This window comes from Muntiacus reevesi, chromosome 2, assembly GCF_963930625.1.
Source record: "Muntiacus reevesi chromosome 2, mMunRee1.1, whole genome shotgun sequence".
In the NCBI taxonomy this organism is placed as follows: domain Eukaryota; kingdom Metazoa; phylum Chordata; class Mammalia; order Artiodactyla; family Cervidae; genus Muntiacus; species Muntiacus reevesi.
In genome coordinates this window covers 211,318,812-211,345,455 of record NC_089250.1, presented here as the reverse complement: position 1 = coordinate 211,345,455, position 26,644 = coordinate 211,318,812, and the positions used below count along the sequence as shown (strand labels likewise).

At 44.8% G+C, this 26,644-nt stretch overlaps 1 protein-coding gene and 1 non-coding gene across 2 annotated transcripts; both read left to right on the top strand.

Moving 5' to 3' along the window:
- Positions 1-296: 296 nt before the first annotated feature.
- On the top strand, positions 297-22,022 carry EIF4H (eukaryotic translation initiation factor 4H). Its single transcript, XM_065924813.1, has 6 exons — positions 297-452; positions 13,258-13,445; positions 15,576-15,640; positions 15,721-15,817; positions 19,881-20,018; positions 20,102-22,022. The coding sequence occupies exons 1-6, from the start codon at positions 394-396 to the stop codon at positions 20,239-20,241; spliced, it is 687 nt and encodes a 228-aa protein (XP_065780885.1). The 5' UTR covers positions 297-393; the 3' UTR covers positions 20,242-22,022.
- LOC136162279 (small nucleolar RNA SNORA32) lies at positions 14,308-14,430 on the top strand. Its single transcript, XR_010662085.1, has one exon. It is a non-coding gene; the product is annotated as a small nucleolar RNA SNORA32 (small nucleolar RNA).
- Positions 22,023-26,644: the final 4,622 nt, after the last annotated feature.

Here is a 26,644-nt window from a genome sequence, read left to right as displayed (position 1 = left end):
CGGAGAGGAGCCCTCGCTGCGCGCCGCAGCAGCCACCGGAGAGGTTCGGGAGCTCAGGCCAGGCTCACGTCCACTGGCGGGGCGGGGCGGGGCGGGAGGCGGCCGCGGGTGAAGCCCCTGTGCGGGAGGATAGCACACAATGGGCCGGAGCGCACTGCCGGGCGCGCAGCCAAAGCGCCACCGCACCACGTGGGCCGCAAAGCGCGCCGGGGCCACCAGAGGCCCGTCGGCCCAGGCCGGGCGCGGCGCGGCGTACGTGCGCGCACGCGCGCGTGCGTGCGTGCGATTTGCGATCAGGCGGCGCGGCGGACAGCCCCGGCGACGGGGCGGGGGGAGTTATATTGCGGGGTCCTTCCTCGCTCACCCTGGTTCCTCTCGGAGCGGAGACGGCAAATGGCGGACTTCGATACCTACGACGATCGGGCCTACAGCAGCTTCGGCGGCGGCAGGGGGTAAGGCGGGCGTGCGCGGGCCCTTGCCGGGCGCGGGAGGCGGGCGGGAGTCGGAAGTGGCGGGGTGGAGGGGGTGGCCCCTGGGCGGCGGCCTTCCCGCGCTCACACCAGGGGCGGCGAGCCATAGGGGCCAGGTTGGGCCGGCGGAGGCCTCGTAGAGGCGCCTAGAGGACCGGGGCCTGGAAATGGCGCGCTCGGGGAGGGTGCGGCGGCGGTTAGGCTCCCAGGGACTTGCTCGCGGGACAGACTCCTCCTTGTGTGTCCGCAGCCGCCCGCGACGTGTCTTTCCTCTTACTCCGCCTCGGGGCAGGGCTGCCGCGGCGCTGAGGGCCCGGGACAACGGGCTCCCGCTTCCAGCCCCATCCCCCAGGACGGCAGAACCAGCGCGGGGCTCTGCTGCAGAGCGGGGGTGGGGGCCCACTGCCTGCCCGGCTCCAGCCCCGGTCCCGGCCGCGGCTTCCTGTTGTCAGCCCGCGCTGCAAGTGTGCTGGGCCCAATTGGCCATGAGACCAGCGGGTTGGGTCGGGTCGGAAGGCCCAGAGAGAGGTGATTCCCTTCCGTTTTCGGGTGAGGCTGGGATTTGGCAGCTGGAGCCTAAGAAGACCAACCAAAACAAACACACACACCGTAGCGTTTTCCTTTTATCCTTCCTTAGATCAGAGTTACTTACTGACAAGTGCTACGTGCTTACTGGCAGATAAATGCTATGACCTGGAGAAGGAATCGCATTTAGCTTCGTTCTGATTCTGGCCATACACAGACTCTATGTGCACCTTGTTTAAAAGAAAAATCCTTGTCTAGTGAATTAAAAGCTTCTGGTGTTCAATTGCACGAACCCGCTCTGCATTTTTTATTTTATTTTTTACACGAGTAACCTCATACAGAATTTAGAAGATAGGCTATGAACATCTTGCTATTTGTCAAGGGCACACTTTGCCTTTGTGTGATTTGCAGAAAGGATTGCTTTCCCAGGAAAACACCACAATAGTACCTACTGAGGTGTCCAGTCTCCTGAGCTTCAATCCCAAAAGTATCTTTGTTTGGTGAAGAATGACCTTTTAATACCTCGGTTTGGGAATGGCTGAAGTAAAAGCTTGTTTGGGTGCGTGAGTGCACCAGGTATCATTCATGACTGTAGAACATGGAAGTTGGGGGAGGTGGAGCCACCTGTTATTTCAAAGAATACTTTATTTGCTAATAAAAAAGAAATAGATGTTGGATTACATGTACAATTATTGCCTTTGGGGTAGGTTTCTAGACATCAAATTTGTAGTTAAGTCATCTTGAAATTTTAATAACCAGTATTTTTTTTCTCCTAGTTTCAAAAAAACATTTGGAAGTACCCGGGAAAACACTTAAACAGTAGTTCAGATTAAGACAGATCCAAGGAATTTTAGTTGGTTTGGGACTACAATGTTAGTCGTATTATACAAAACCTGGGGTTTGTTTGTTTTGTTTTTTTTTTTAATTCTCGATTTTGACAAATTTACCAGATGTTCTGGTGACTTGAGGTGTTTGAGTTAGTCTTCCTGTGTGTATCAAGTTTTGACATTTGGACTGCCTTGAATAACAAGTTGATCAAAAGTAAAATTCTCATTTAAGATGCTATTTATCAGAATATCAGAAAAGACAGAAGACAGTGTTAGCCATTTGCCCAGATGCACTCCAAAAACTGATATGAGAAAGTGGTAGTTGGCAGAATACATTTCTTAAGCTTTTTAACAGAAAGTCCTTTTGCTATTAAGCACCTTCTACAAATGACCTTGGAATTTTCCGCTTGACTTCATCTAAATATAAAAGGCATAGGAGATACTGATCAGGTAGCTAAGAAGTAGTTTTAAAAAAACCTGTTGGTGAATTTGCGTGTTCTCTTAGGCCGTGTCTGGAGTGGGTCCAGAAACTTCACAGAGGACCAGACATGTGGCGGTGTGATCTGTGCCAAAACTTTGTTGTTCCAAATGGTTAATGTTAATTTCATCAGGTTGGAAGTTGTCAGTTATTGGGATCTTTGACATTTAACAAAATGATAGGATCAGATGATCTTCAGTGATCGAGTTATGTTCACGTCAGTAGTTGTCTCAGGGCTTCCCAAGTGGCTCAGCGGTAAAGAATCCGCCTGCCAATGCAGGAGCCACAGGTTCCATCCCTAGGTTCAGAAGATCCCCTGGTGAAGAAAACCCACTCCGATATTCTTGCCTAGAAAATTCCATGGACAGAGGAGCCTGACAGGCTACAGTCCTTGGGGTCGCAAAGAGTCAGACACGAGTGAGCGTGCATGCACAGTACACACCTCGGTGCTGTTTACGTTGGGATACAGTGCTTAACCATTATAGATGATCACCACTGTGGAATGGTCCTGTGTTGTTTCATGCTTGTTTCTTTTGTTTTTTTTTTTAATGCTCCAGCTTTTTGTTGTTTTTTTTTTTTTGCTTCACCCTGTATCACATGGATCTTTGTGGTTCCTCTACCAGGCATCAAACCCATGCTCTCTGTGGTGGGAGCACAGTCCTAACCGCTGGACTGCCTGGGAAGTCTGTGTTTGGCACTTTTGTAAAGCACCTTGTCCCTAGTCTGGGGTTCCCTGATGGCTCAGTTGGTAAAGAATTTGCTTGCAATGCAGGAGACCCTGGTTCGATTCCTTGGTTGGAAAGATCCGCTGGAGAAGAGATAGGCTACCCACTCCAGGATTTTTGGACTTCCTTTAATGGCTCAGCTGGTAAAGAATCTGCCTGCAGTGTGGGAGACCTGGGTTTGATCCCTGGGTTGGGAGGATCCCCTGGAGAAGGAAAATGCTACCCACTTCAGTATTCTGGCCTAGAGAATTCCATGGACTGTATGGTCTGTGGAGTCACACAGAGTTGGACACAACTGAGCGACTTTCACTCACTCACTTCTCTCTCATCTAAAACACCTTAGATAGGATGTCTTAACTCTATAATCAACTTGGGTCACAGGTAGAAGGGATGGCAGGTTTGTCAAAATCTAAAAACTTGGGTTTTAATAATTACTATACATTCCCTGTAAGTTTATTTTGTAGTTGTGTGTAATAACCAGTACAGTTGTCAGGAAGCAATGTTGATCAACTATTTTATTTCCCCAGCCTCTAAAGGCATGTTCCCAGCAGCAGAGGGGAGAACCAGAGACTGCATTGTTGCTCAGAAATCGAGTCAAAACAAAATTCCAAATTATCAGTTGATTGTACCAGATCTTGAGTGTATTTTTGTTTTGCACTTTGCTAACTTATCTTTCTGAGATTCTGATTTTTCATTTGCCTTTGGCAATAAAGTGCCATTGACACTAATTTTACATTTCTTTTTTTTTCCCCCCAGTGGATTTTGTCATACATTGATATGAATCAGCCTATTTTTACATTTCTAACTACAAAAGGCCTTTTGAGTGCTGAACCTAAAAAGAGCATCGATCTTGAGAATTAGATTGGAACTTAGAATTAGCAAGAATTGATATTGCTGCTGGAATGGTACCTGCTAAAAATGAATTAAACTACAAAGTTAAATATTCTCTATTAAGTTCCAGTGGGGGGAGGTTAGAATTCTTATCTTTGAGTCTTATAGGACTTAAGCTTGGCGTCTGTGTCTAAATATCTAAGTTTATTTTAAGTCTTATAATGCAGAAGAAAGTGTATGAAAGCTAACTAGTTTCACTGACAACAGGATCTGTAAAGGTGTTGAAAGGCATATTGTAAAAACGTATCAAATGGCAAATTGTTCAGGTTTATTGTCATCCTTCTCTCCCCTCCTTAGTCTCCAAATGCTTGATTCCAAATCATTGTTCTCTTCAAATACTTGGTTTTACCAAGAGGTCTTTTTTTTTTTTTTTTAATGAATCATTATTTGGTCTTTATTACATGTGCAGACCAAGAGATCTTTGAGATGTCATAGATGTTCAGGCAGAAGCCATGGCACTAGAATGAGTCAGACAAGAGCTTAAGTGTTCTCTCAGCTGTGTATTTAGCTATGTGATCTAGACAAGTTCCTTAACCTCTCTAAGCCTCATTTTCCCCATATATAAGATAGAAACTCCTCTGTAGGGCTGTTGGAATATTAAGTGAGATGTTAAACTGTAGCACAATATCTGGAACATAAATGCTTGATAATCGGTAGCTGTTGATTTGTAATTTTTTAATTCTTAAAATATTTCCTTTGGAGTTAGTAAGAATGGGGAAATTTCTATTGAGAGTTAGCTGGAGTGAGTTATTGTTTTCCTGGGTATATTTCTAAAGCCAATTAAGGGAATGCTGTTCATTTTATAGACAAAACACTTATAATAAGCATATATAATAAGTATCATAAATTAGTATTAAGTAATTCGTTCTCGTACATTATTGGTTTGTAACAGTTCATGCTTGAACTATTAAAATGCTTCTGAGATTTCTAAAAAAAAAAAAATTATGTACTTTTAAAATTTATATTTCTATTTGAAATTACCCTTAGTGTTCTAGAAAGACTTCACACAGAATCAAGACATCTTCCCAGAAACTTGGAATGTACAAAGCAGAATGTTTGGCTGAGGGAGGCGGGGCATGGGGGAGTCAGCCCTGGATCAGACCCAGCTTCCCCTGGTAACAGAAGAGTGTTGGGCAGGGGACCATGCCCGCCTCTCTGCCTTCCCATCATTTGTACAGGTGCTTAGATTTGCACACTCAGGGCACAAGTGACCAGCTGATTTTGATTGCACTTAATAGCTGTAATGTCTAAGTTGTGTTTGTGAATCATTGAACATCCTTGGGTTTTTTAAGTTTGCCAACCATATCATAGTTTTTTTTTTTAATGTTCTTGAGAGGACCCTCTGGATGTGTTCAAGTATACTGATACTCTGTTGAAAACATGGCACCTCCGTTGACTCCAGCATAGGGTAGATGGAGCTGGTGATCCCCTTTGTTCCACACACTATTCTTATATAATTGAAACAGTCAGTTGCATTTTTGGAGTGAGCCCCATCATTTTTTTTGGCCATGCCCCAGAGCCTGTGGGATTGTAGTTCCCTGACCAGGAGTTGACCCTGGGCCCTCGGAAGTGAAGGCACAGAGTCATAACCAATGGGCCACCGGGGAATTCCCTGGAACCTTTTTAATATCTAGTTTAGGAGAAGGCAGCTGGTTTCTCATAGCTGTTTCTGTATTCACTCTTTTTTTTTTTTTTTTTTTCCCTGTATTCACTCTTAAGGTATGTTGCTTGACATTCATGAAGAAAGTCCAGCCTTAAACAGATAAACAGTTGGAAGTGGGAGGATTGTTTTAATGGCCTTTTTGGATAGTTGTGGGTACTCTTAATTTTTAACTACCAAAACTTGCCAGGTGCTAATTTCCATAAAGGTTAATTGTAACAATAAACATCTCTTACGTCAAAATCCATATAGATTTGTCTTATATTTTGAGTGTATCTTTTACCTGTGCATTTTTTTGGTAACATGATATATTGGTCCTTTGGGAAATACCAGTTCTCACTGAGTTATGCAGAGCTTCCAAAAGTTGACATATTTCACTATACAGTAACAAAAATCATGTTCATTAATGTCACCATCGGTTTCATTAGAGGAATTTCAGGAATTGGGAGACTGTCAAGTGTATATTGATAGATACAGGTTTTCTAAAATTCTGGGTTTTGCTTGGAAGCCTGCATTTTGTCATTGGCAGCAAATAGTGCTGTTGGTTTCCTGAAAGGGACAAGACTCGCTTCATTTACATGAAAGTGTCTGCCTGACACCCAAGTCTGGACCCCAGTTGGTTAGTTCTTTCAGGTAAAAGTGTTGTTCCATGAAATGAATAGCTGGTTCAGCTTGTAACTCACCCACAGGAGTGCTTTTCCTCAAGCTAACCACATACTTCTGTAAGCAGCAGTGCTTCATTCCCATTTGGTAACAGGATATTTTAAAAGTGGGCCAGTATTTAGTAAAGTTAATCATTTTGACCACTTTATCAAAAAACATTCTTTGCTAAAGATGGCTTTTTATTTTTTGTCTGCACCACTCCCTTGTGGGATCTTAACTTAGTTCTCCTGCCAGGGTTTGAACCCAGGCCCTTGGAAGTGAAAGCATGGAGTCCTAACCAACCATTGGACTGCCAGGGAATTCCTCCCTCCCCCCCCCGCTATTTTTTGATTTAAATATTAAAAAAAAACTTTTACAATACTGTGTTGGTTTCCGCCATACAACAGTGCAAATCAGTGCATTTACACATGCCCCTCCTCCCTTTCCCCTCCCCCATCCCCTTCCTACGTCTGACAGTGTGCGTACGTTGATGCTTCTCCATTCGTCCCACACCCTCCCTTCCCTGTGTCTGTGTCCACAAGTTCCATTCTCTACATCCGAGTCTCTATTCCTTCCCTGCAAATAGGTTGTGGTACACACATACAGTGGAATAGTGTTCACCGGTTAAAAGAGAGCACATTTGAGTCAGTTCTAGTGAAGTGGATGAACTTAGAGCCTGTTACACACAGTGAAGTCAAAAAGAGGAAAACAAATACAGTACATTAGTGCATATATATGGACTCTAGACAAACAGTATTTGATGAGCTGATTTCTTTTTTTAAATACTGCAAGTGCATGAGTAATGATGCAGTTTGGTGCCCCTGTCTTGATTTACGTGATGGCCAGTGGCAAGATCAGTGGAGGTCTCTGCACTCTGACTTAACAGGACTACTACAGCTGGTTAGCCCACAGAACTAAATGGAAGAAAGGTTTGCCTCTGGGGAGACAGAGCCAGAACCAAATAAAGGATGCTTTAATGTTCTAGAGGCCATCTGAAAATCTAAATGAGTACCCATCTTGGTGAAAGAGGTTACTTGCAATCCTAAAGTAGTTGGCAGGCTTGTGGCTTCATTCCTTCTACCCTGATAAGTAGCAGATACTGTTGCAGTTTTGGAGATAAAGCAGTGAACAAGAGTTCCTCCCTCAGAAGGTTGCATTGCTTTTTGTATCTTTCAGATGTGACTGAATTAGGAAGCTCCCATTCACAGCTGAGAGAGCTCCTTGAAATAGGACTTGTTGAAGAACTCACCCCAGACCCCCACTGCCCCCCACACCACCCCCAGTGTTCATCAGAAACTTGGAGAGGCTTTCATGCACATCCTGTACTAATGACAGTTGTCAGGCTAAACGAATTTAATTTTGAGTGCTAACTGAAGGCCTTGGGAAATCCATACACTTAGAGGATGATCTACTTGGGAGTACAGTGTCTTCACTTGGTCCATGGGCTTATTTTTTAAAACCTAAGCTAAAACTGAAATGTAATATGACATCTTGAATGGGATCCTGGGACGTGAAAATGACAGACAGTAGGTGAAAGCTAAGAAAACCTGAATAAACTGAACTTTAGTTAGTAATGTATTGATGTTGGTTCAGTGATTATAACCAGTGTGTCTTACTAATGTAAGACGTTAATAGGTAAGGGGGCTGGCAAGAAATTAATGAAATAAGGGTCTGACTTTTGACAGCCTTACCTTTTTCGCTTATTGTCTCAAAAAGAAGTAAATTACACATTTTGACCTTTCTTTGCACGCTCAGAGGATTTTGTCTTTGTTCCTTGCATTTTATTCTCAGAAAGGCAGTCTTACTGGGATTTTATATAGGATCAAGGAAGAGTGCCTCATGCCACGTGATAGATGGCTATTAAGTGTTTGTGGGTGGCACGTGAAAGACCAAAGCTGTTGCTCAGCCCTCCTGGGGCTAACTCAGTTATCACCTAGAAGTACTAGAGGCACAGAACGCCTGATGTTCCAGTTACCCAAGAGGTTAGTACGCCAGGCCATGGCACCTTGTTACTGGTCTTTAAAAAAATGACAGCAGCAATACCTAAATTCTCTGTAGTGTTTATTTTTGGCTGTGCTGGGTCTTCACTGCTGCTCCTAGACTTTCTCTCGTTGTGGCGAGTGGGGGCTACTCTCCAGTTGCAGTCGGTGAGCTTCTCGTTGCAGTGGCTTCTTGCGTTGCGGAGCTTGGGCTCTGGGACACGTGGACTCGGGGGTTGTGGCACATGGGCTTAGTTGCTCCCACGGCATATGGAATCTTTGCAGACCAGGGATCGGACCCGTGTCCCCTGCGTTGATTGACACACAGATTCCTGTCCATGCCCCACCAGGGAAGGTCCTGTATAGTTTCTGATTCACTTAGAAGTCTTTGTAAAATGCTTCCCCACAAATAACAGCATGTGTCCTTCATTATTTATTATCTTACATACTTTGGGAGCAAATCTTGAGTGCTTAGTTTTATTTCATCCACTTACTGATTGTAATCCCTGTCCTAATACTCTCTCCTCTTCTTTTTTCTTAGTCACCCTTCCTCCAGTCTCCTCTCACTCCTGTTTATCTTCGCTTATTCACATTATCATGTTGAGTTCAGTGTTTTGTCTGCTGTCTGGAAAAGAGTTCAAGTGCCTTTTGCTCCACCCTGCAGAGATGGTGCTCATTACTGTCTCCTGAATTTTCTGTCATCTTTTACTTGGGATGTGATTTCTTCTTTGTAGATACCTGGACCCACTTAGCTGATTTATCAGCTCCTTGCAAGTAGGAACTGAGTCTTAGGTTTGTGCCCTTAATATGGTGCTCTGTATTTAATAGACATTCAGATACTTTGTTGACTTGACTTGAGTAAAGAAATGTGATCGGTCTGTAGGATTTTGGTCACACCTTGAGTTGGAAGTTGGCTTTCTGAAATGACTGAGGATGTACTTATTACTTTAAAACCTACACACACACACACAAACACGCATTTTTATCCATAGGCTGTCCCTGTCACACACACACACACACACACACACATGCATCACACAAACACGCATTTTTATCCATAGGCTGTCCCTGTCACACACACACATGCATTTTTATCCATAGGCTGTCCCTGACACACACGCGCACACACACACACACACACACGCATTTTTATCCATAGGCTGTCCCTGACACACACGCGCACACACACACACACACACACACACACGCATTTTTATCCATAGGCTGTCCCTGTCGGCAGCAGGCATGAGTGGGCAGGACCCTTGCTCCGTGGGGGCGGGTGACGGGCCTGGGAGCGCAGCGCGGACCCTCAGCTCTGTCTGAGTCGCAGCTTCGCCTGTCGCCTGTTTACAGCCACGGCTGCTAGTCAGCCTGCTTCTGCACGAGCAGCGCACCCTGCAGGGTGTTCAGTCTACCCACAACACTTCAGAATTGTTACTCAGCTTTTGTAAAGCAATCAGTCTTGTGAAGTATTTTTATGGTCAGTCTCAAGCTCCTCTATAACATAGAAATTTGAATATTTATAAAATAGCAGAAGCAAAAACGAAGCTACAGAGGTGATTTGGAAGAGGTCCTTCACCACACTAAGGGGCCAGATGAATCTTCTGTGTTTTAACCTATTTTAGAAAGTGCTTTCGTGTACACAGCTTCTTTAGAATAATAGTCCCCTCTAAACTTAAAGTGTCTCGTAAGAATTTTAGCTCAAAGGCTTTCTGACATTTGACTTTTTATTTGATTGGTTGATGACAGCGTGTATCGTTTTATTACTTGCCTGCGTTTGCTCTGGGCTTTGTCTCAAGTGGCTGGCACGCTGTAGGCTGGTGGAGTGAGTACGCTGACTTCTGCCTGTGCGGCCCCAGCCCCATTGCGCCGTAGTGTCTTCACTGAACTACTCAGTGAGAAGCTGAGCCCACTCAAGGCCTGCAGAGCTGATGGCATCAGGTGGGGCAGTATTTAGGACTGCCTCTGTGATGTCTTGAAAAAATCTAGTGTTAAACCACTGGCAGTTGTGTGAGGCTAGGGTGAAACGAGAGAATTCATGGGTCTGGGTTAGCTCTTTGCACAGCTCCTGCTCTTAAAGTCCTGCTTGCCTGAAGTGGGGCTCTTCAGTCTTCATCTTCCCAAAGCCAGAACTGGCTTCTGATCATCCTACATTCTTGCTAGCGCCCCCCAACTTCTTAGCATTCGCCTGGACCCCAATCCTTATCAAGGCTCAGGTGGCTTTCTGCACTCAGTCAGACAGAGGTCAGTTCAGCCTGCCTTTTCAGTCCTCTATCCCGCACCCCACAGAAGTTCTCACATGCCCCTTAAGCAAGCCTTTCTCCCTCCTGTTTTCTTGGTTCATTAAATGTGCACCTGCCAAATTTACCATTCCTTTACCCTCACCTTCTCGTTGGTTTTTTTTGAAAAGATCATTTTAGCCCTTTGCCTTTTTTTATGTACCTATCTATATATATATACACAAGCATGTGTGTATGCATTTACAATTATTTTTGTTTTATTTGTGCTACTCAGACATAAGCTACTTGAGGGCAAGGGGCTGTTTTCCATCAGGTGTTATTTTAAGTGTTATAAATTATAGTTGGTTCCTGGTTTTGACAGTTTTCCGAGTGTTTGTACCGTTTTTATACATTCAGTATCCCGTCCCAAGGAGTATCTTTCTGAAAATATTTTAGGTTTTATGGTTATTGGAATGCAAAATAAGCAACATTCACTTGTAAGTCTATTTTTCTCTTAGTCTTAGGACAGAATGTAGGGTTTTCTATTAGGAGGTAGCAGTTCTGAGTTAATTAAAAATACAGCCATCTAAGAGTTATATTATAGCCTGGTTCTTCTGCTTTAAAAAAAAAAAAAATGTTGTCTTAAGGATATTATCAAACATTTGAGGTATCTGGAATTCATGTCAGGCAAGTTGTGGAATTTTTTTCATGATATTTCTAGCACTGAATTTTAAGAGTCAAGTTACTTTCCAAGACCTGGTATTAACAATATACCCTGCAGAAAGAAGGGAAGGTTGACTTTGGGCAGATCTTTGACTCATGTGAGGAGACTCATTTAAGTGTCTCTTAAAAGCAGCACCTCCCTCTTATAAATTTTTTTCCTCTAAACATTTTATTTTGAAATCTTTCAGGTCTCCAGTAAAGTTGAAAGAACATGATACAATTGACAGCAGTAGATTCACAAGTTTCACAATTGTTTTGTCTTTATATATTCATGCACACACAAATGACATTTGTGCCAAACCCTTTGAAAATAAACGGCTGTCCTGACACTTCATTCCTAAGTAATTTGTCTTCCTGAGAACAGAGGCATCCTGCTAACTGTAGTACCAATTATCACTCCTAAGAGATTTAATGCTGACAATAATACTTACACACAACAGTTTCAAATTTCTCCATCTGCTTTTTCTTTTATGGCTGTTTGTTCTAGGATCCAAAGATCACACGTAGCACTGGTTGTCATTCCATTAGTCTCCCTGCCTTAAGAAGGTCTTCCATAACTTTTATGCATTTGAAGAGTCTGTGCTCAAATAGAGGGCATGTCATTTAAATTTGTCCCATTACTGGAGATACTAAGTTCAGTTGCCTGTTCACGGTGGTAACTGAGCCTTGCCTGAATCAGTCACTGCTGTGTTGGTGTGGTTTTCTAATTACATGATTCTTCCTGCATTTTTTAGCTGACATCATTATTAATGTAAAGAAGAGCTCCCCACCGTTTCATTAATTTTCGTAGACTAGTGTAGATTCAGAGCAAAATTGAGCATATCCCCCCTGCCCTCACAGGGGCACAGCATCCCCCACTGTTAACATCTGCATCACAGTAGTACATTTGTTCTAGTCAGTGAGCCTGCACGGACAATGTCATCACCCGGTGTCCACAGTTTACATTAGGGTCCACTCCTGACATCGCGCGTGCCGTTCTGTGGGTTTTGGCAAGTGTATGCTGGCCCCATTTGTTTTTAAATTGCCTGTAAAGCATTGTGAGTCTCAGGTTGTAGATGGCCGTGATGGTGGTCATTGTTACTCTACACCTGTGCACTGTGTCAAGCAGTGTATGCAGCACCTGTGTAATTTCTCAGTAACTCAGTGTCTTTTTTAGTATTGATACAGTGTTCCAAATAAAGCTTAGAGAAATTGAGTAACTCCTCCAGGTTCTATGGTGGGGTAAATATTGGTAGAGCTGGGATTTAAACCACTACCTCTGCACATTAGCAATGATGTGATGGAGTCAGGGTCCTGCCACTTGTAAGCTCTGTGAAAGGGAAAGTCACTCCGTCGTGTCCAACTCTTTGCGACCCCATAGACTGTAGCCTGCCAGGCTCATCTGTCCATGAGATTTTGCAGGCCAGAATACTAGAGTGAGTAGTGGTTCCCTTCTCCAGGGGATCTTCCCAACCCAGGGATCAAACCCAGGTCTCCCACATTGCAGGCAGATTCTTTACCGACTGAGCCACCGTGGACAAGTAAACATCTCGTCTCAGCTGAGGAAATGGCATTGAGGCTTAATTGAATTAGTCATATGCACATATATTTGAGGACCCAGTGAGGTAGTGCATGGTGGAGTGGAGAGTATGTATGTACATAGTACTTGCTGTACAAAAATCTGTATGAGGGCATGTTATCCATCATCAGACAATAGCAAGAGAGAGTTTTTTGTGAATGAGTTAAACTTCAGCTTCAGGACAGTGAGTTGGGCAGTTCGTTTGTGTGTGCAGTATTGTTAGTGGGTGTGATGGAGGGCTCTGGCTTAGGGTCTGCTCTCCTATGCTTACTTAGGGAATAGGAGAACCCCTGTTTCTCCTGTCTCCTAGGAGGATGTTCTGTTTGGATTTGATTCTCTAGGGATATCTATGTTTACACATTCTGTATTTCTGGACATTTTTGTCATCCAAAAATAGGCATGTTTTCCATAATGAATTTTGGAATACTCTGTCATTTCAGGATGATGTAGATGGGTTTATTTCACCAAGTTGATGTGGCTGAGTGGGAGACATTTTCCTTGGCCCTCTGGGGCAAGAACGCACGGGCAGACTTGAATCCTGTCTTTTTTCCCCCTCCTAGGTCCCGTGGCAGTGCTGGTGGCCATGGTTCCCGCAGCCAGAAGGAGCTGCCCACAGAGCCCCCCTACACAGCATATGTAGGTAATCTACCTTTTAATACAGTTCAGGGCGACATAGACGCTATCTTTAAGGATCTCAGCATAAGGAGTGTACGGCTAGTCAGAGACAAAGACACAGACAAATTTAAAGGTGAGTTAAGGGGATTTTTACTGTGTTATTGTAAGGGGGAGAGGGTCTAACGCAGAGGGCTCTAGTTATGAAAGTGTTTGGAACATTTGCCTAGTCCAGGTAGTTGAAATAAACAGCCCTTTAACTCAGAGGCCTTCAGTTCTATGTGGCAGGGAGGGGAGGTATATATAATCTAGTTTGTAGAAAATGTGGCTTATGCCAAAGTAAATCTGGAGTGTGCCTAGCCTGTGTAGCAATTCTGTCTCTGCCAGAGGAGGAGTTCCCAGGAACGAAATGAACAAATAGAACTCAGGACTTCTTAGGTGTACATCACCTTGGCTGACTCATGCATTTGGGGGGTGGTTTTCCTGTGATCAAGTTTATTATGAAGTCCAGAAAGTAACCTAGTACTTGTCACTGTACATTTGTGACTTCAGCGCATGTGTTTGGGGAAATGGTGGGGTCAAATTTCAGAGAAAGTTAGTGTCTGTGGATCAGTCTCTTTAGGGCTCTTGAGCAGAGAAGGACTAAGAATGGGGAATCAAATGGTATTGGCGTCTAGCTGAGTGAAGGGAGGTGTGCCTGTATTTAAGCGCATGATGCAGGGTCCAAGGGCATGTGGTTTGCTCTATGGACCCAGAAGTGCATCCATGAGAGGCGCAGAGAGGCTCTGGGGGGCGGGGGCCATGCAAGGAGCAGCAGCGCTGCTCAGCAGGGCGCGTCTGTATTTCTGTCGTTGGGAAAGCTCTCGCCTAAGAGCCTGAACCGTTTTCATCATAAGTGATCAAATAGTGAAAAACTGTGTGTCCGTTAAGCTTGTAGAAGTAAGTCACGCTGCGAGGAAGCGTTAAGGATTCAAATTTAAGGTACAAACGTGGGTAAGTGGTCATTACCAAGGCATTTAGAATGCAGTTTCTCATCTGCTGTGGACATGACCATAAAACATGATTCCCACTAGGTTTTCTTTCTGCGACTTTGTTAGCATTCAGCCTATTTGGGAACATTTTATCTGAGGGGAATGCAAATGTGGGGGTGAAGCCAGCCTCAGGGCCGAGCCAGTGGCAGCGGGTTTTATGAGTTCGTCTCATGCAAGGGCATCTTCTGCAGCTCTAGCATGAGGCAAGTGTGAGCTCTATCTAGAGTGACCAGGTGGCTGTTGCCTGTTTGAGTTTGGAAGTGGTTTTCTCAGTTCCTCTAAACGTTGAATCCACTTGGGAACGGCATGGATACGGAGGTGTGGTCCAAGCTGGGGACGGGGGACTCCCCAGCCATTCTTTGTGTAAGCAGATGGTGAACAGAAGTTAGGACCCAGGCTTTAGAGACGCTTGCCGTCCTAGTGCGGTGTGAGGGTGGATTGTAATCAGGTGGGAGGGGAGGGGAGGGGAGGGTGGTACTGCAGGTGCAGTGTAAGCATAGGGGCAGTCAGGAGGGGTGGGTCTTAACCCAGATTTAACCTGGAGGCAAGGAGAGGGCATGGACCAGGCTAGGGCAAGTAGAAGAAGGGAAGGCTGATACAGGGGTTTAAGTGGGGGGAGAGGGCGTGTGGTTTCCTCTGCCGGGAGTGTCCCGTTTACAGGCCTGTGTCAGAATCTAGCATCAAGGACTCGGGTTGTCAATAAAGCACCTAGACTAGCTGTCTTTAATTAATTAGCCTCCTGAAGAGGATACGCTTGTTGCTGAGGGTGTGTTTTTTAGCTTTGTAAAACAGATTTTATACCAACTTATCTGAGCAGTAAGTAGGCACCTTCAGTGCAGTATTCCTCTGAAGTATGTTTAGTATCCAGTTTGAAATCTGTGTCTTAAAGCCCCCGTTAGATGTATTCAAGTCATTCAGAAGTCAGAACTAACAGCTCTTCAATGATCCAAGCAAGGTTTTAATATTATGGTTAAAAGGTAAAGCTTTATAAAAGTAGCTACTATTTCAATACCTATTTGGTTAGCATTTTCTGATAGAATATAATTAAGAAGAAGGACTTCCAGGCAAATTCTATTTATTAGAAAGTAAAATATGCGCTTTCAGGTTCTGCACGTCTGTGGCCATCTAGGCAACAAAAGTGGTAGTTGTGATGTAGGGAAGTGGTACAGACAGGATCCCGCTGTATCTCTAACCTAGAATTCCTGGAGGAAGTCAGGGTTTGTTTTCTCTTCCAGGATTCTGCTATGTAGAATTTGATGAAGTGGATTCCCTTAAGGAAGCCTTGACATACGATGGTGCAGTAAGTATATTCCGGTTTTTCTCTGTGGTGGTAGTCTGGATTTTTTTCTTGCCAGTACTTACCATATTTTCCCCTGTTAGCTCTTGGGTGACCGGTCACTCCGTGTGGACATTGCAGAAGGCAGAAAACAAGACAAAGGCGGCTTCGGATTCAGGAAAGGTGGACCAGACGACAGAGGTGATTGGCTCTTCTCCAGCCGAACGTAAAAGTCGCTCTGTGCCCCTGGTTGCAAGTCTCTCAGGTCATAGCAGACCGCTTACCTCGTGGGTCTGACTCGGTGTTTGTGAGCTTCTGAAAACGTGTCAAACCTTAGAAAGAGTGCATGATGCTTCTGCAAGCCTGGGTTTTTTTTCGTCTTCCTTTTGGCAGCAAAAACTGTTGTAAAATTTCATTGAGCTTCCCATCACGAGTTGTATTGAATGATCAACTTCAACTTTATGTTTTTTGTGTATTCTCAGGAATGAGTGGCTCTTGAGAATCTCGTGGTAGGTGGGATTCCTGGTATCAATTCCAGTATCAGTATTTAGAGTGTCACCACTTACTCTTCTTGGTGACCTTGCTGCTGTTGTATGGTTCTTGTGAGGGGCTGCTGCTTTAGGTCCTCTCACAAAAGAAGCTTTCCCGAAAGGCACCCAGGCACGCATTAAACTGTTAGAGCCTCAGTGTTTTGGAGTAGGACTTGAAAGCTGCTACGTCGAGGCCAGGTTGAACTGATCCACCTTGTTTTGTTACCATTTCTTCATCTGCTGCTCTTACACATGCCTGTATCTCACGCTGAGTCTTTCTGCTTGGGGTCGAGTGTGTATGGCAAGGAGAGTGATGTTATTTCTAGAAGTAGTGTGGAGGTTCTAGAAGCTTACAGAAAGCCTCATACTGATGGTTCCTGGTGGCTGCCTCCTAGATAGTAAGAAGTAGTCCTATTGACCTCTCTGTTTTTTAAAGGTGGACATAGTCCTCTTGATAATTGCTTTTCTTAACTCACCGAAGCAGACCTGTGGGTACCTCCTTGTGTCAGTTCAAGAGATCAGTTTGCATGCCAGGCTTTGAAGAGTTGATGTCCTAAACATTTTTCATCTCCCTCTCTCTCTTTTTTTTTTTTAATGATGAAAGTAGTTAATATGTGATCAAAATGTCCATTGTAACCATAAGGTGGAAAATGAAAAACAGGTCTGTTTTCTTTCCTATAAACTGGAGATTATCTCTGCACTGGCCACCTTATAAGAGGAGAGCATTAGTGCCTCCCCCCAACCCTATCATCCCCCCCAGAACAAAACTCGGTAGAAGGTGACTGGTAAGTGTGGGAAGAATTGGTCTTGGGAGTCGAAATTTTCTTAAAGAATTTATTTCCAGTACTGCTTTAGCTAAACAGATGGCTATTTATCTCTCTTATAAGTAATAATTTAATTACCCCAAGTCCTATAGCCAGTCAGAAATGAGCTTATTCATAAAAGTACAGTATAATCCAGTAAACCTGTAATTTTATGTATAAGCTAGTCTCTGGTTGAAAAATGCAGCAAACGTCATCTCAGAGCCACCTCACATGTAGTTAGTGACTTGGTGAGTGGTGGCCGCCCATCTGCCAGTTTTGCGTTCCCTGGTACTGAAGAGATGGCACAGTGAGCTCCTAGCTCTGGAGGTTACCAGAGGAACTGATACCTTTCTACTGCTCGCTGAGCTTGGGGTTTTGTAACTCTGAAGCAAGACATATAGTGAATATAGCCAGAGACAGCACCTTACCAACCAGTGTAGACGATACTGTATTTCGGTGACAGTCTAAACCCAGCAGTGCCCGTGTCGGTGAAGTACGTCCTGTGTAGGTTATTTGTATAGGTAGACCTCTTTTATTCTTTAAACTAATGATGTCTGTTTTTGACACATGCTCCTTGGTAAAAAGAAGAAAAAAATACAAGCAATACAAAAAATGTGAAGAAGAAAGCAAATAAGGTCCCTGTCAACCAGAAATAGGCAGTATGTTAAACTAAACTTTGTAAAGAAAACTCAGAAGTTTCTCATGGATACTGTGCCTCCTAGAAATCTGTCCTCAGACTTGATGAAAAGATGGTTGTTAATGTCAGACCATGCTTTTTATCTCCCATTGCTCATATCAGAAGAGGTTTTGAAACGAGGTTGTTGTCACTTAATGTGAACGTTCGCTGGGTTGTTTTCTTCCCCCTGCTGTACTTTGATAGCAGTCGTGGTTATGTGCCTCGTCAGTATGGGTGTGAGCTGATTTATTTTATGCTAAACCCTGAAGTAAAAATTAATCTCATTAAAGGGGAATTTACTTTCATACTTAGTGAGGAAAGGTACACTTCACAGTTTAGTTTGGGGAAAATCTCAATTGTTTGAGTACTGATTAAGCTTGTTTAATGAATGGTGAATGCTCTGGTTGTTAAAAAAGATTTCCTAAAAGAACCTTACACTTGATTATATGCCCAAATAGGTTTTCCCGAAGAGCAGTGCTCCTGCCGGTCTAAGTCTTTTTACAGTTGTTTTCATTACTTGTATTGTTAAAAATGGAATTGTTCAAACAAGTAGTCTCTGAATTGAGTTTCAGATAGCTTGATCAACTTACAGATTCCTTGCTACCTTTATTTTTTTTTTTTTTCCTTGCTACCTTTAAAGACCAAAAAAATAAAAACCTTACCTACTATTCAAGGTAGTTGATTCTCCATCTTCACAATGTTGGGTTCTTGCAAACAACCAATTAGCAGATCCTGAGCCATTGTTCCTAGGGGAAATACTCGCCACAGTGAGGCCCAGTCTTGTGAGCCTTTGGTCATATTCTTGTCAACCAGTCGATACATCACCTTGTTTAATACATATGTAGTTGGTTGGTTAACGGTGAGCTCACAGGCGCCAGCGCTGTAACTCCTGCCTGAGAAAGGTTTCTCTAACAACGCACACCAAGCCTTCTTGGTCTTCGGAGCACTAGACGGCACTTGGGTGCAGTGTTTAGGTGCCATTCTAAACAGCAGGATCACTCACAAAGAGCACAGAAGAGCAGAAAGCCCGGCATTAAATAGGTTGTGAAAAGGGCACTCGTTTGTTTGAGCAGTCAGGGCAGCGTGTGGTTGGCTGGTTGGTAATTCGATGGGGAATATGTGTGTCAGGTGACAAGTCTTTCCCTGCTGTGCATGTCAAAATGACAGCAGAAGGCCTCAAGTACTGATTTCAGGATTACAAATCAGTTTTAGTGAGTAGACAAATTTGCAAACATGAAATCTGTGAATTAGAGGGACTGACTAATGTATCAGAAGACTGTTTCTTTCTCAAGCTCAGGATCCTTCTTCAAGGATAAGTTCCTACAAAGCTTTGAGCAGTGACACCATCCTTGGAGTGAATAAAAGTAGTCACCTTCAGGAGCTTAAACAGAGAGGGCAAGCGCATTTGTTTAATTACCATCTGAAATTTTCGTTGAAAGCTAAAGATTGTACTGTTAAAAAGTTACTTAACAATTTGCGCCCCCTCAGTGACTTTACTACAAAACAAAGTAAGGCTTAACGTTCTTAAAAGTCCATTGAGAAAATGTTTCTCACACTGATGACAGTTGCAGCTTACTCTAATTTTAAATAAGATGCAGTTTACTTGTGTTAATTATTTTAGCGGATGCACAAAGGATTGGGGGGGAAGCCCTTTGCAGCTGGACGAGGTGTGGGTGGGATGTGCCTTTCCTGCTCTCTTTGGGGAGGGAGTGAGCCTGATGACAGCTTTTAGAGTGATCCACCTGAATGGCAGCAGAAACTGGAAAAAGGGGAGTGGTCACCTACAGGTGACTTCGTGTATTTATTTTGTCTTCACATTTAGCTTTGTGAGTGTGTGTGTGTGTGTGATTTTGCGTTCTAAATTGTAACTTCTAAATTTCAGGTTTATCCTTTGATTTTTTTTTTTAACAACTATAGATTATAATCAAAAACAATAAAATGTGCTTTGAGGAGTTTTGTTTTAAGCCTTTTTAGGATATAGTCTTACTGGCTTTTCCTGCAAACTTAAAAAGCGTGTTCCATTTTTCTCTCCTAAGATTCTTTTTTTTAATCTTCTAAGATTCAAAAAGTCTGTTAGTGTTGAAATTGCCCAGCAGATTTACGTTTGAATCTGTTTTGAGTGCACTTGATTTCGGAAGAATTTCTGATGCTGGACAAACTAAATTTAAAATGGAGCGCAAACAGTTCACACAGCTATATAACCAGCTTTGAGGCCGGAGTATAAAAAAGCCTTTGTGGTTCTCTTCCTTCCACAGGTTTCAGGGATGACTTCTTAGGAGGCCGGGGAGGGAGTCGCCCAGGTGACCGGCGAACAGGCCCCCCAATGGGAAGTCGTTTCAGAGATGGCCCTCCCCTTCGAGGGTCCAATATGGATTTCAGAGAGCCAACAGAAGGTATGAGGGTAAGGTGTAAACGGGCGGCAGGAGGGCGCCTTCTCACGACGCCTTTGTAAACCACGCTGCGCTTCCTTCCCCAGAGGAAAGAGCACAGAGACCGCGGCTCCAGCTTAAACCTCGAACAGTCGCAACGCCCCTCAATCAAGTAGCCAACCCCAACTCTGCCATCTTCGGGGGAGCCAGGCCCAGAGAGGAAGTCGTTCACAAGGAGCAAGAATGAGCTTGCAGTGGGGAGGGAATGGGGTGTGGGGGGCGCGCGAGCGAGACCACAGCCTGGCTAGCCCCCCGGACCGGCAGTCCTGCAGTTACCATTCCTGCGCCTGACCTTCGTCCTCCTCTCTTACAACGGAAACACAGAGCTTGTGAGTGCATGTCAGCCGTTAACAAGTGGTTTTTAGTACATTCTTGGCTTCGCTGCATCTCCCTGGTGCCTGTTCTGTGCTTTTTTTCCTGCCACTCCTCCCCTTCTCCTTCTGTCCCTTCCTTCTCGCCCCTCGTCTCCTTCCAGCACACGCGTTGCTCCAGAGGGACAGAGGCGGCCGCCGTGCGGGCGTCTCTGGGCTAAAGTGCTGCCTCATTTCTCTCCATTGCTTTCTCCTTTTACTTCCGCCAAACCGGCCTTTTCCTTTGCGTTTTCTCAGTGCTTCTCTTCTGACCTGCATGTTGAGTTCTGTATTGCTGTGGCTTCCAAGGAAGAAAGCAAGTCCCACGTTGGATAGCCCCTTGTTTTTAGTCAGCTGTGATCAACAGACAGCGTTTGGGACACCTTGCTTTCAAAACAAGGATAAAGTATCTGTTGATCTCTGCAGATTCCTTCCTATAACTATTTATAGGTAGTCCTGACTCCACTACCCGCTTCCCAGAGGGCTGTTCACGCAGAAGAGGCTCACATTTCAAACAGCAAAACCTGAGAGAAGGATGTGAACTGTCGGTGGGGAGTGCACGTAGGAGATAGGCTGAGCGCCCTGCTGCGCTCACGTGATTTTATCACTCTGCCAGCAGTGTGTCCAAGCTGGTCTCCTCGGGCACCAGCCGTGTTAGAGGCCCTCTGTGGCTGGATGCAGTGAACTGCTGTCTGGCTGCCTCTCCGCTGGGCACAGAGGTGCTTTGGGGACCTCAGTGGGTGGCGCTGTGCTGGGCTCGACTCTGTGGACGCGGCTTCTTCTCGGACCCCCAGTGTGTGTCCCGCCTCACCCTCTGTGCTTATCTGTCCCCCAGTGTTCAGTCACAGTGAGATCCTGTGCTTCCCACCGTCCCTTAATTTTGGAATGAAAATGGGCCTAGAATCTGGCACTTTACTCTCTCGCGTGATGAATTGAGGATTTGACTATGCAGAGCCGTCAGGTAACAGGGAGGTGGCCCAAGGCTGCCCGGCCTCAGCTTCAGGACGTTCATTCCCACATGGAGTGTTCAGCGCTCACCCTGGGCCGGGCAGCTAGGCAGGAGCTTCTGAGCTCAGACACCTATGTGTGAACACATTTTTCAGCACCCGAGTCCCAGTTCATTCCACCGGGAGCAGTTCGGGCTTGGCTAGAGCCCCGGAAGAGAGAGACCCTCACCAGAAAGACTGGAGGGCCGGGGCCGCCGGGCCTGGGCGGTGTGCTTAGGAAACTGCTCCTCATTAGCTGCCACCCTCGGCTTCTCTCTGTCCCCAGGTCTCAGCAATTCACAGAACTCTGCCTCCTGTCCTTCCTTCCACCTGTCATCTTTGCTTCTGAGATAAGAACCATTTGTGTAACACCAATACTTACCTAAAGAAAGACATGCATTATGTGGTTGTAATCAAACCTGATGCTTTCAGATGACCTACTTACATCTTCAATGTGGAAAAGATTAAGAACAAAAACAAATTCATCTAAACTTCTGGGCAATCTAGTTGACTTTTAAATGTAAGAATGGAATTCCAAACACTTAACACATTCAGCTATATGACAGAAAGTAAATCTATGGATATGGTATTTTGTGAATGATCTTTTAAATAAAAGAAAACCTTACGTAATATTTAATGGTTGTCTTTATTTTTTGAGTTGTTTTCTAGCTGCTCATAAAGTTAACAATTTTATACTTGGAAAGTCAAGTCCAAATCTAGTAGGATGTTCGTTCAGTGGGCAAAGCCTCTTGCTTTCAGAAGTTACAAGATTTGTGAGCTTATTTTAGAAGCTTGTAATGATTAGAAATGGGATGCTGATCTTTCTCTTTTTTCCCCATAAAAATAATTTTTCTAACAAATCTTGCGTGGTGTAGCCATAGGTTTTAGCTGGGTAATCCTAGGCGTGGCCCTCAGTGAGTGCTGGGTGCTGCTTCTCGGCAAGCAGACTGTATGTTGAGGAGCCGCCGCCGTGTAGTTTGGTGGTTTCTGTGACCCAGTGGGCAAGGTGCAGGGCTGCCGGCTGCGTTTGGGAGAGGCCCGACTGCGGGGGAAGGTGCCGAACTGGCCTGCCTTGCGGTTAGAGCCTGACTGCAACTTAATCTGGAGAAATGAGTGGGGAGGGTGGGTGTGTTCCAGCAAGTGCCTGAGCAACTGTTGACTTCAGCTGCTCCCCAGCAAGAGGACTTGATGTCAGCTGGTGTTTTCGTTCAGAGGGAAGCAGAAGCATCCCTGAGGCTGAAAACCCTCTGCCCAGAGTTAAGCAAGTGGGACTTGGTCTCCTGGAGGGGTTTCCTGGGACTGGTGGCCACAGGCTTGAAAACCAGCTCTCAGGATGAGAAGCCTTCCCAAGGATTCTGTCTTGGCGGGCCCGTGGACCTCGGAAGGGTCCTCTAGGTCTCCCAGTCGTTCAGAGCTTTCTTGTGATTGAAATGAGCCTGCAGCTGACTCTGCCTCCCCCAGATATGGCTGTAACTGCAGTAGTCGCTTCTCACAAGCACCATTTTTAGAGGCCCTGGGGAAGCATTTTAGCACCTGTGTCAAAGGTATGTCTTTCCCCAAAATAAGCACCTGAATAAGTAGGGTCAGTGTCACAAATATTTGTACCAATTGTGCATGTTCCACAGGTCGGTTTAGATGGATCGCTGACCTTTGGTTTCTCTCTACTATTCTTGAACTGGCTTCAGAGAAACTGATTTTAGTAGAGTGCCAAGTGAGGCCCTTTTAATAAGGGGTTCAGGTTTCTAAGAAGGGTCTTACCTCAGAGTCCATTTTGTCAAGTGGCCGAATTGTTTCTCCAGGTCCCAGGAGAGGACAAGTTTCCACAGCAGGCTTCCAGAAGCCCGAGTTTCCCATCCTGTCCCTAATGTTCCTTCAGGGAGGTCCCAGTGAGCTGGGAGCAGAAAGGGCAGTGGTCAGGAGGGCTGTATGTAGAAGGAAGGTGTTGAAGTTGTTACCTAGTGTTCCTTCTCAATCTGTGATTGCTGAGGATTAGCCTGGTTCTCTGCATGAAGGAAACTTTTTGGTAGAGATTAAGTCTAGAAGAAGAACTGATTTGCTTGAGTTTTGTAAAGCCACTTTGGCTTGAGACATGCTAGAAACAGCACTTCTTTGCTGTCAGGAGATGGTGCAATGCGACCTCTAGAGACTGTATGCCTGTTTTGTTTTGTTTATTTTTAAAACAACCCTACTGTAATTCATCTCTTTTCACAAGTTGCACTTTGAGTACACTTTTGCTTCTCTTCAGTCTTCAAATTCCAAATGGCTGTTGAGGTCATGCGGGGTCACTCACACCATGACAGCTTCACTGTGCAGAATGACCACCTCACTGGGACCTGACGGGGCCCAGTGCTGTTCGCGGGGCTGCGCCGGCCTCGGGAGGATGGAGTCCGCGAACTGCTTCCGGCTCAGCTGCCGCGTGCTGTCCGCAAAGTGGGACTCCTCACCAGCACTTCTGTGGGGCCGTCAGGGTGGGAGACCGACAGATCTCGTCCTGAGCTTTCTGATGGCACGGATGGCTCTCCTGGTTCTCCCCACCCTCCCTAAAGAGTTTGCTCAGCCCGTGGGGCAGTGGATCACCCTAAAAGGTTCCCCTGAGGGGAGGCTGGGCGGGCAGCGGGCCACTCTGGGCCCCTGGGCCTGGCCACTTCTGCCCTTACTGGTGAGGAGCTTTGCTCTGTCTTTTGCATTTTCTTGGCCAATCTTTAACACCATTGAGATGTTTGAGTTACTTTTTTATTTGAGCAAGGCTAACAGGCTTAGAAACACATCTAGCATCTAAGAGTTTTCCTTTTGCAGTTTTTGGTCATGAGAATGAGCCAGAATAATGAAGACTGTTTATTTTATTATAACCTACGACTAATCTCTTCCCACATCTGTAACCACACTCTAACTGTAAAATATTAAAAATAACAAACAAAAGCATGCTCCTTTGCAGTGGTGGGCTCTTTGGTTTTCAGTTCAGGAACTTAGAGAAAATGTTTCCTGTACCTGTTCACCATGGGACAGAAGGCAATAAAATCATTCATGGCCTGGAAACTTGTCTTTTCTAAGCGGGATAGGGAGGCAGGGAGATCAGAGATGTTTTCCAGGTCACCGAAGTGTTCTGTAAGTAGCACCAGGATTCCTTGGAATTGGTAGAAGTCTCTCATGTATTATACTCTTGAAATACAGAATATGGTCACCACATTTAAAGTAAAAGTATCAAAAATATAAATGATGTTACAAACTAAAAACACATGAGGTGTAAGAAGATTTGCTGCAAATTGGTAAGAGAAAAAGAACTCAATGGAAAACAGCAACAATGAACAGGCATTTCACAGAAGAGGAAATAAAAAGTACTCAGCCTCATTAGCAGTCAAGGACCTGCAAATCAGGACTACAAAGAAAGTACTATCTTATACCCATCCAAACAGCGAAGATGGAGACGCCTGACAGACCAGTTGCTGGAAAATTTGTGGGTCTTCACGTGTTAACAAATGAGAGTCAGTGAGGACAGCCACTGTGGAAATTAATTTGAAATGAGCATTAGCCTGAAAATTGAATGGTCCCACACTCTAGACCAGTGGTTCCTCCCCCAGAGATGCACCCAAGAGAAATAACAGCCACAGAGCTGTGATAATTTTATACATTAAAAAAAAAAAACCGCTTTACAAACACCTATATACAGAATGGAAAACAAAGTCTTAACTATATATAGCACAGGGAACTATATTTATCCTATGATGAACCATAATGGAAAAGGATTTTTTTTTTTTAAGAAATGTGTATGTAAAGCTGAATCACTTTGCTGTACAGCAGAAAAGTTATACAACATGAAGTCAACTATACTTCAATTTTTAAAAAGTACTTTGAAGGCTGAAAAAAATACAGATGACAAAAACATCACTTGGTTGGGGGGCAGGCAGAAGAATGAAGGAATATTCCTGGTTCTGCTGGGCAGTGAGCTCATGGCCGAAGATAAACGTCGTAAATGCCTGGGCGTGAGGGGGCAAGAGTGATTCTTGTTCGTATCATCAAGGTGGAGGGTGGCAGACAGCTTTATAGTCAGACTCCAGGGGCTTCTAGAATGTTCTATATGCTGCTCAGTGTGCATATATCTGAAGAAAATCCATCACTTCCCACCAGCCTTTAAAGGATGTATGACCCCAGAAGATTCTCAGCATTAAAACTGCTAAGTTCTTAGAACTTAGCTTGCTTCTGTAGCAAATGTGCACTCAGCTCTGAGTTGAAAACCCAGACAGTCCTGTCTGGAGTGATGAAAACTCTGAAAACAAGACAGTGGTGATGGTCATATGAAACTGTGAATAATGAATGTCTCTGAGTTTCTCACTTAGAAATGGTAAAAATGGTGAATTTCATGTTACATATATTTTGTCACAACTTAAAAATACCAGAAACCATTGAATTGAAAGAAAGGGGCAAGCACCTAGTATTTATACAATTGGACACGAAATGTCTCATGGTGAAGAGGGGTTGAAATGTCTAGTTTTTTAAAACTTATTTTCTAACACATCTGAATGATCTATAAATAAAATAGAACTTGGAGGAATTGGAGAATTGCCTAAAAGGGGGCAATGGATCCTCCCGGATTCAGGAGTGGATTCAGATTGAGTGGCTTCTCCTCCCACTCAATCTCAAAAAGGGCCTTTGGGTTGACAGACCCTTGTTTTTATAGACGGAAAATGAGCTCAGAGAGGATCCTGGGTGCTACTGTGGACAGACCCTAAGACTTTGCTGGCAGTCAGCAGTCGACTCCACATCCTCCATGAATGAGAAGGCCCTTGACAGAAGCCAGCATGTGGGTGGAACAGAGCTCCATTCCCACTGGACATGTTGGACCTTCTGTCCATCCCTGCAGATAGAGAAACCTGGGCAAGCACACAGCCCACGGTTGGATGGAAACCAACACAGACTTGTCCCAGCGGGTGAGGAGGGATCAGGCAGGCAGTCCCAGCGAGCCCCTGAACTCATGAGTGGTGAAAAGACAGCAGGCTTTGGGGTCTGAGTTGAAATCCAGTTTAGCCCCTCGGCCTCCAGTCAGCTTGCCTAAGAAAACGAAGTTCTTCCTGCAAGAGTCGCCAAGGGGACTTACACACAGCGCTGCCCCCACATGAAACGAGGGAGGCAGCCGCGGTTCTCAGCCGCAGGTTGGCGAGTCAGGCGAGGTTGGCTTTAGCCCTGCTTTACCCCAACTTGCAGGGGACTAAGGGCAACCGGGGCTCCAGGCCTACGAGGTCTCCCAAGGGCCAGGTCC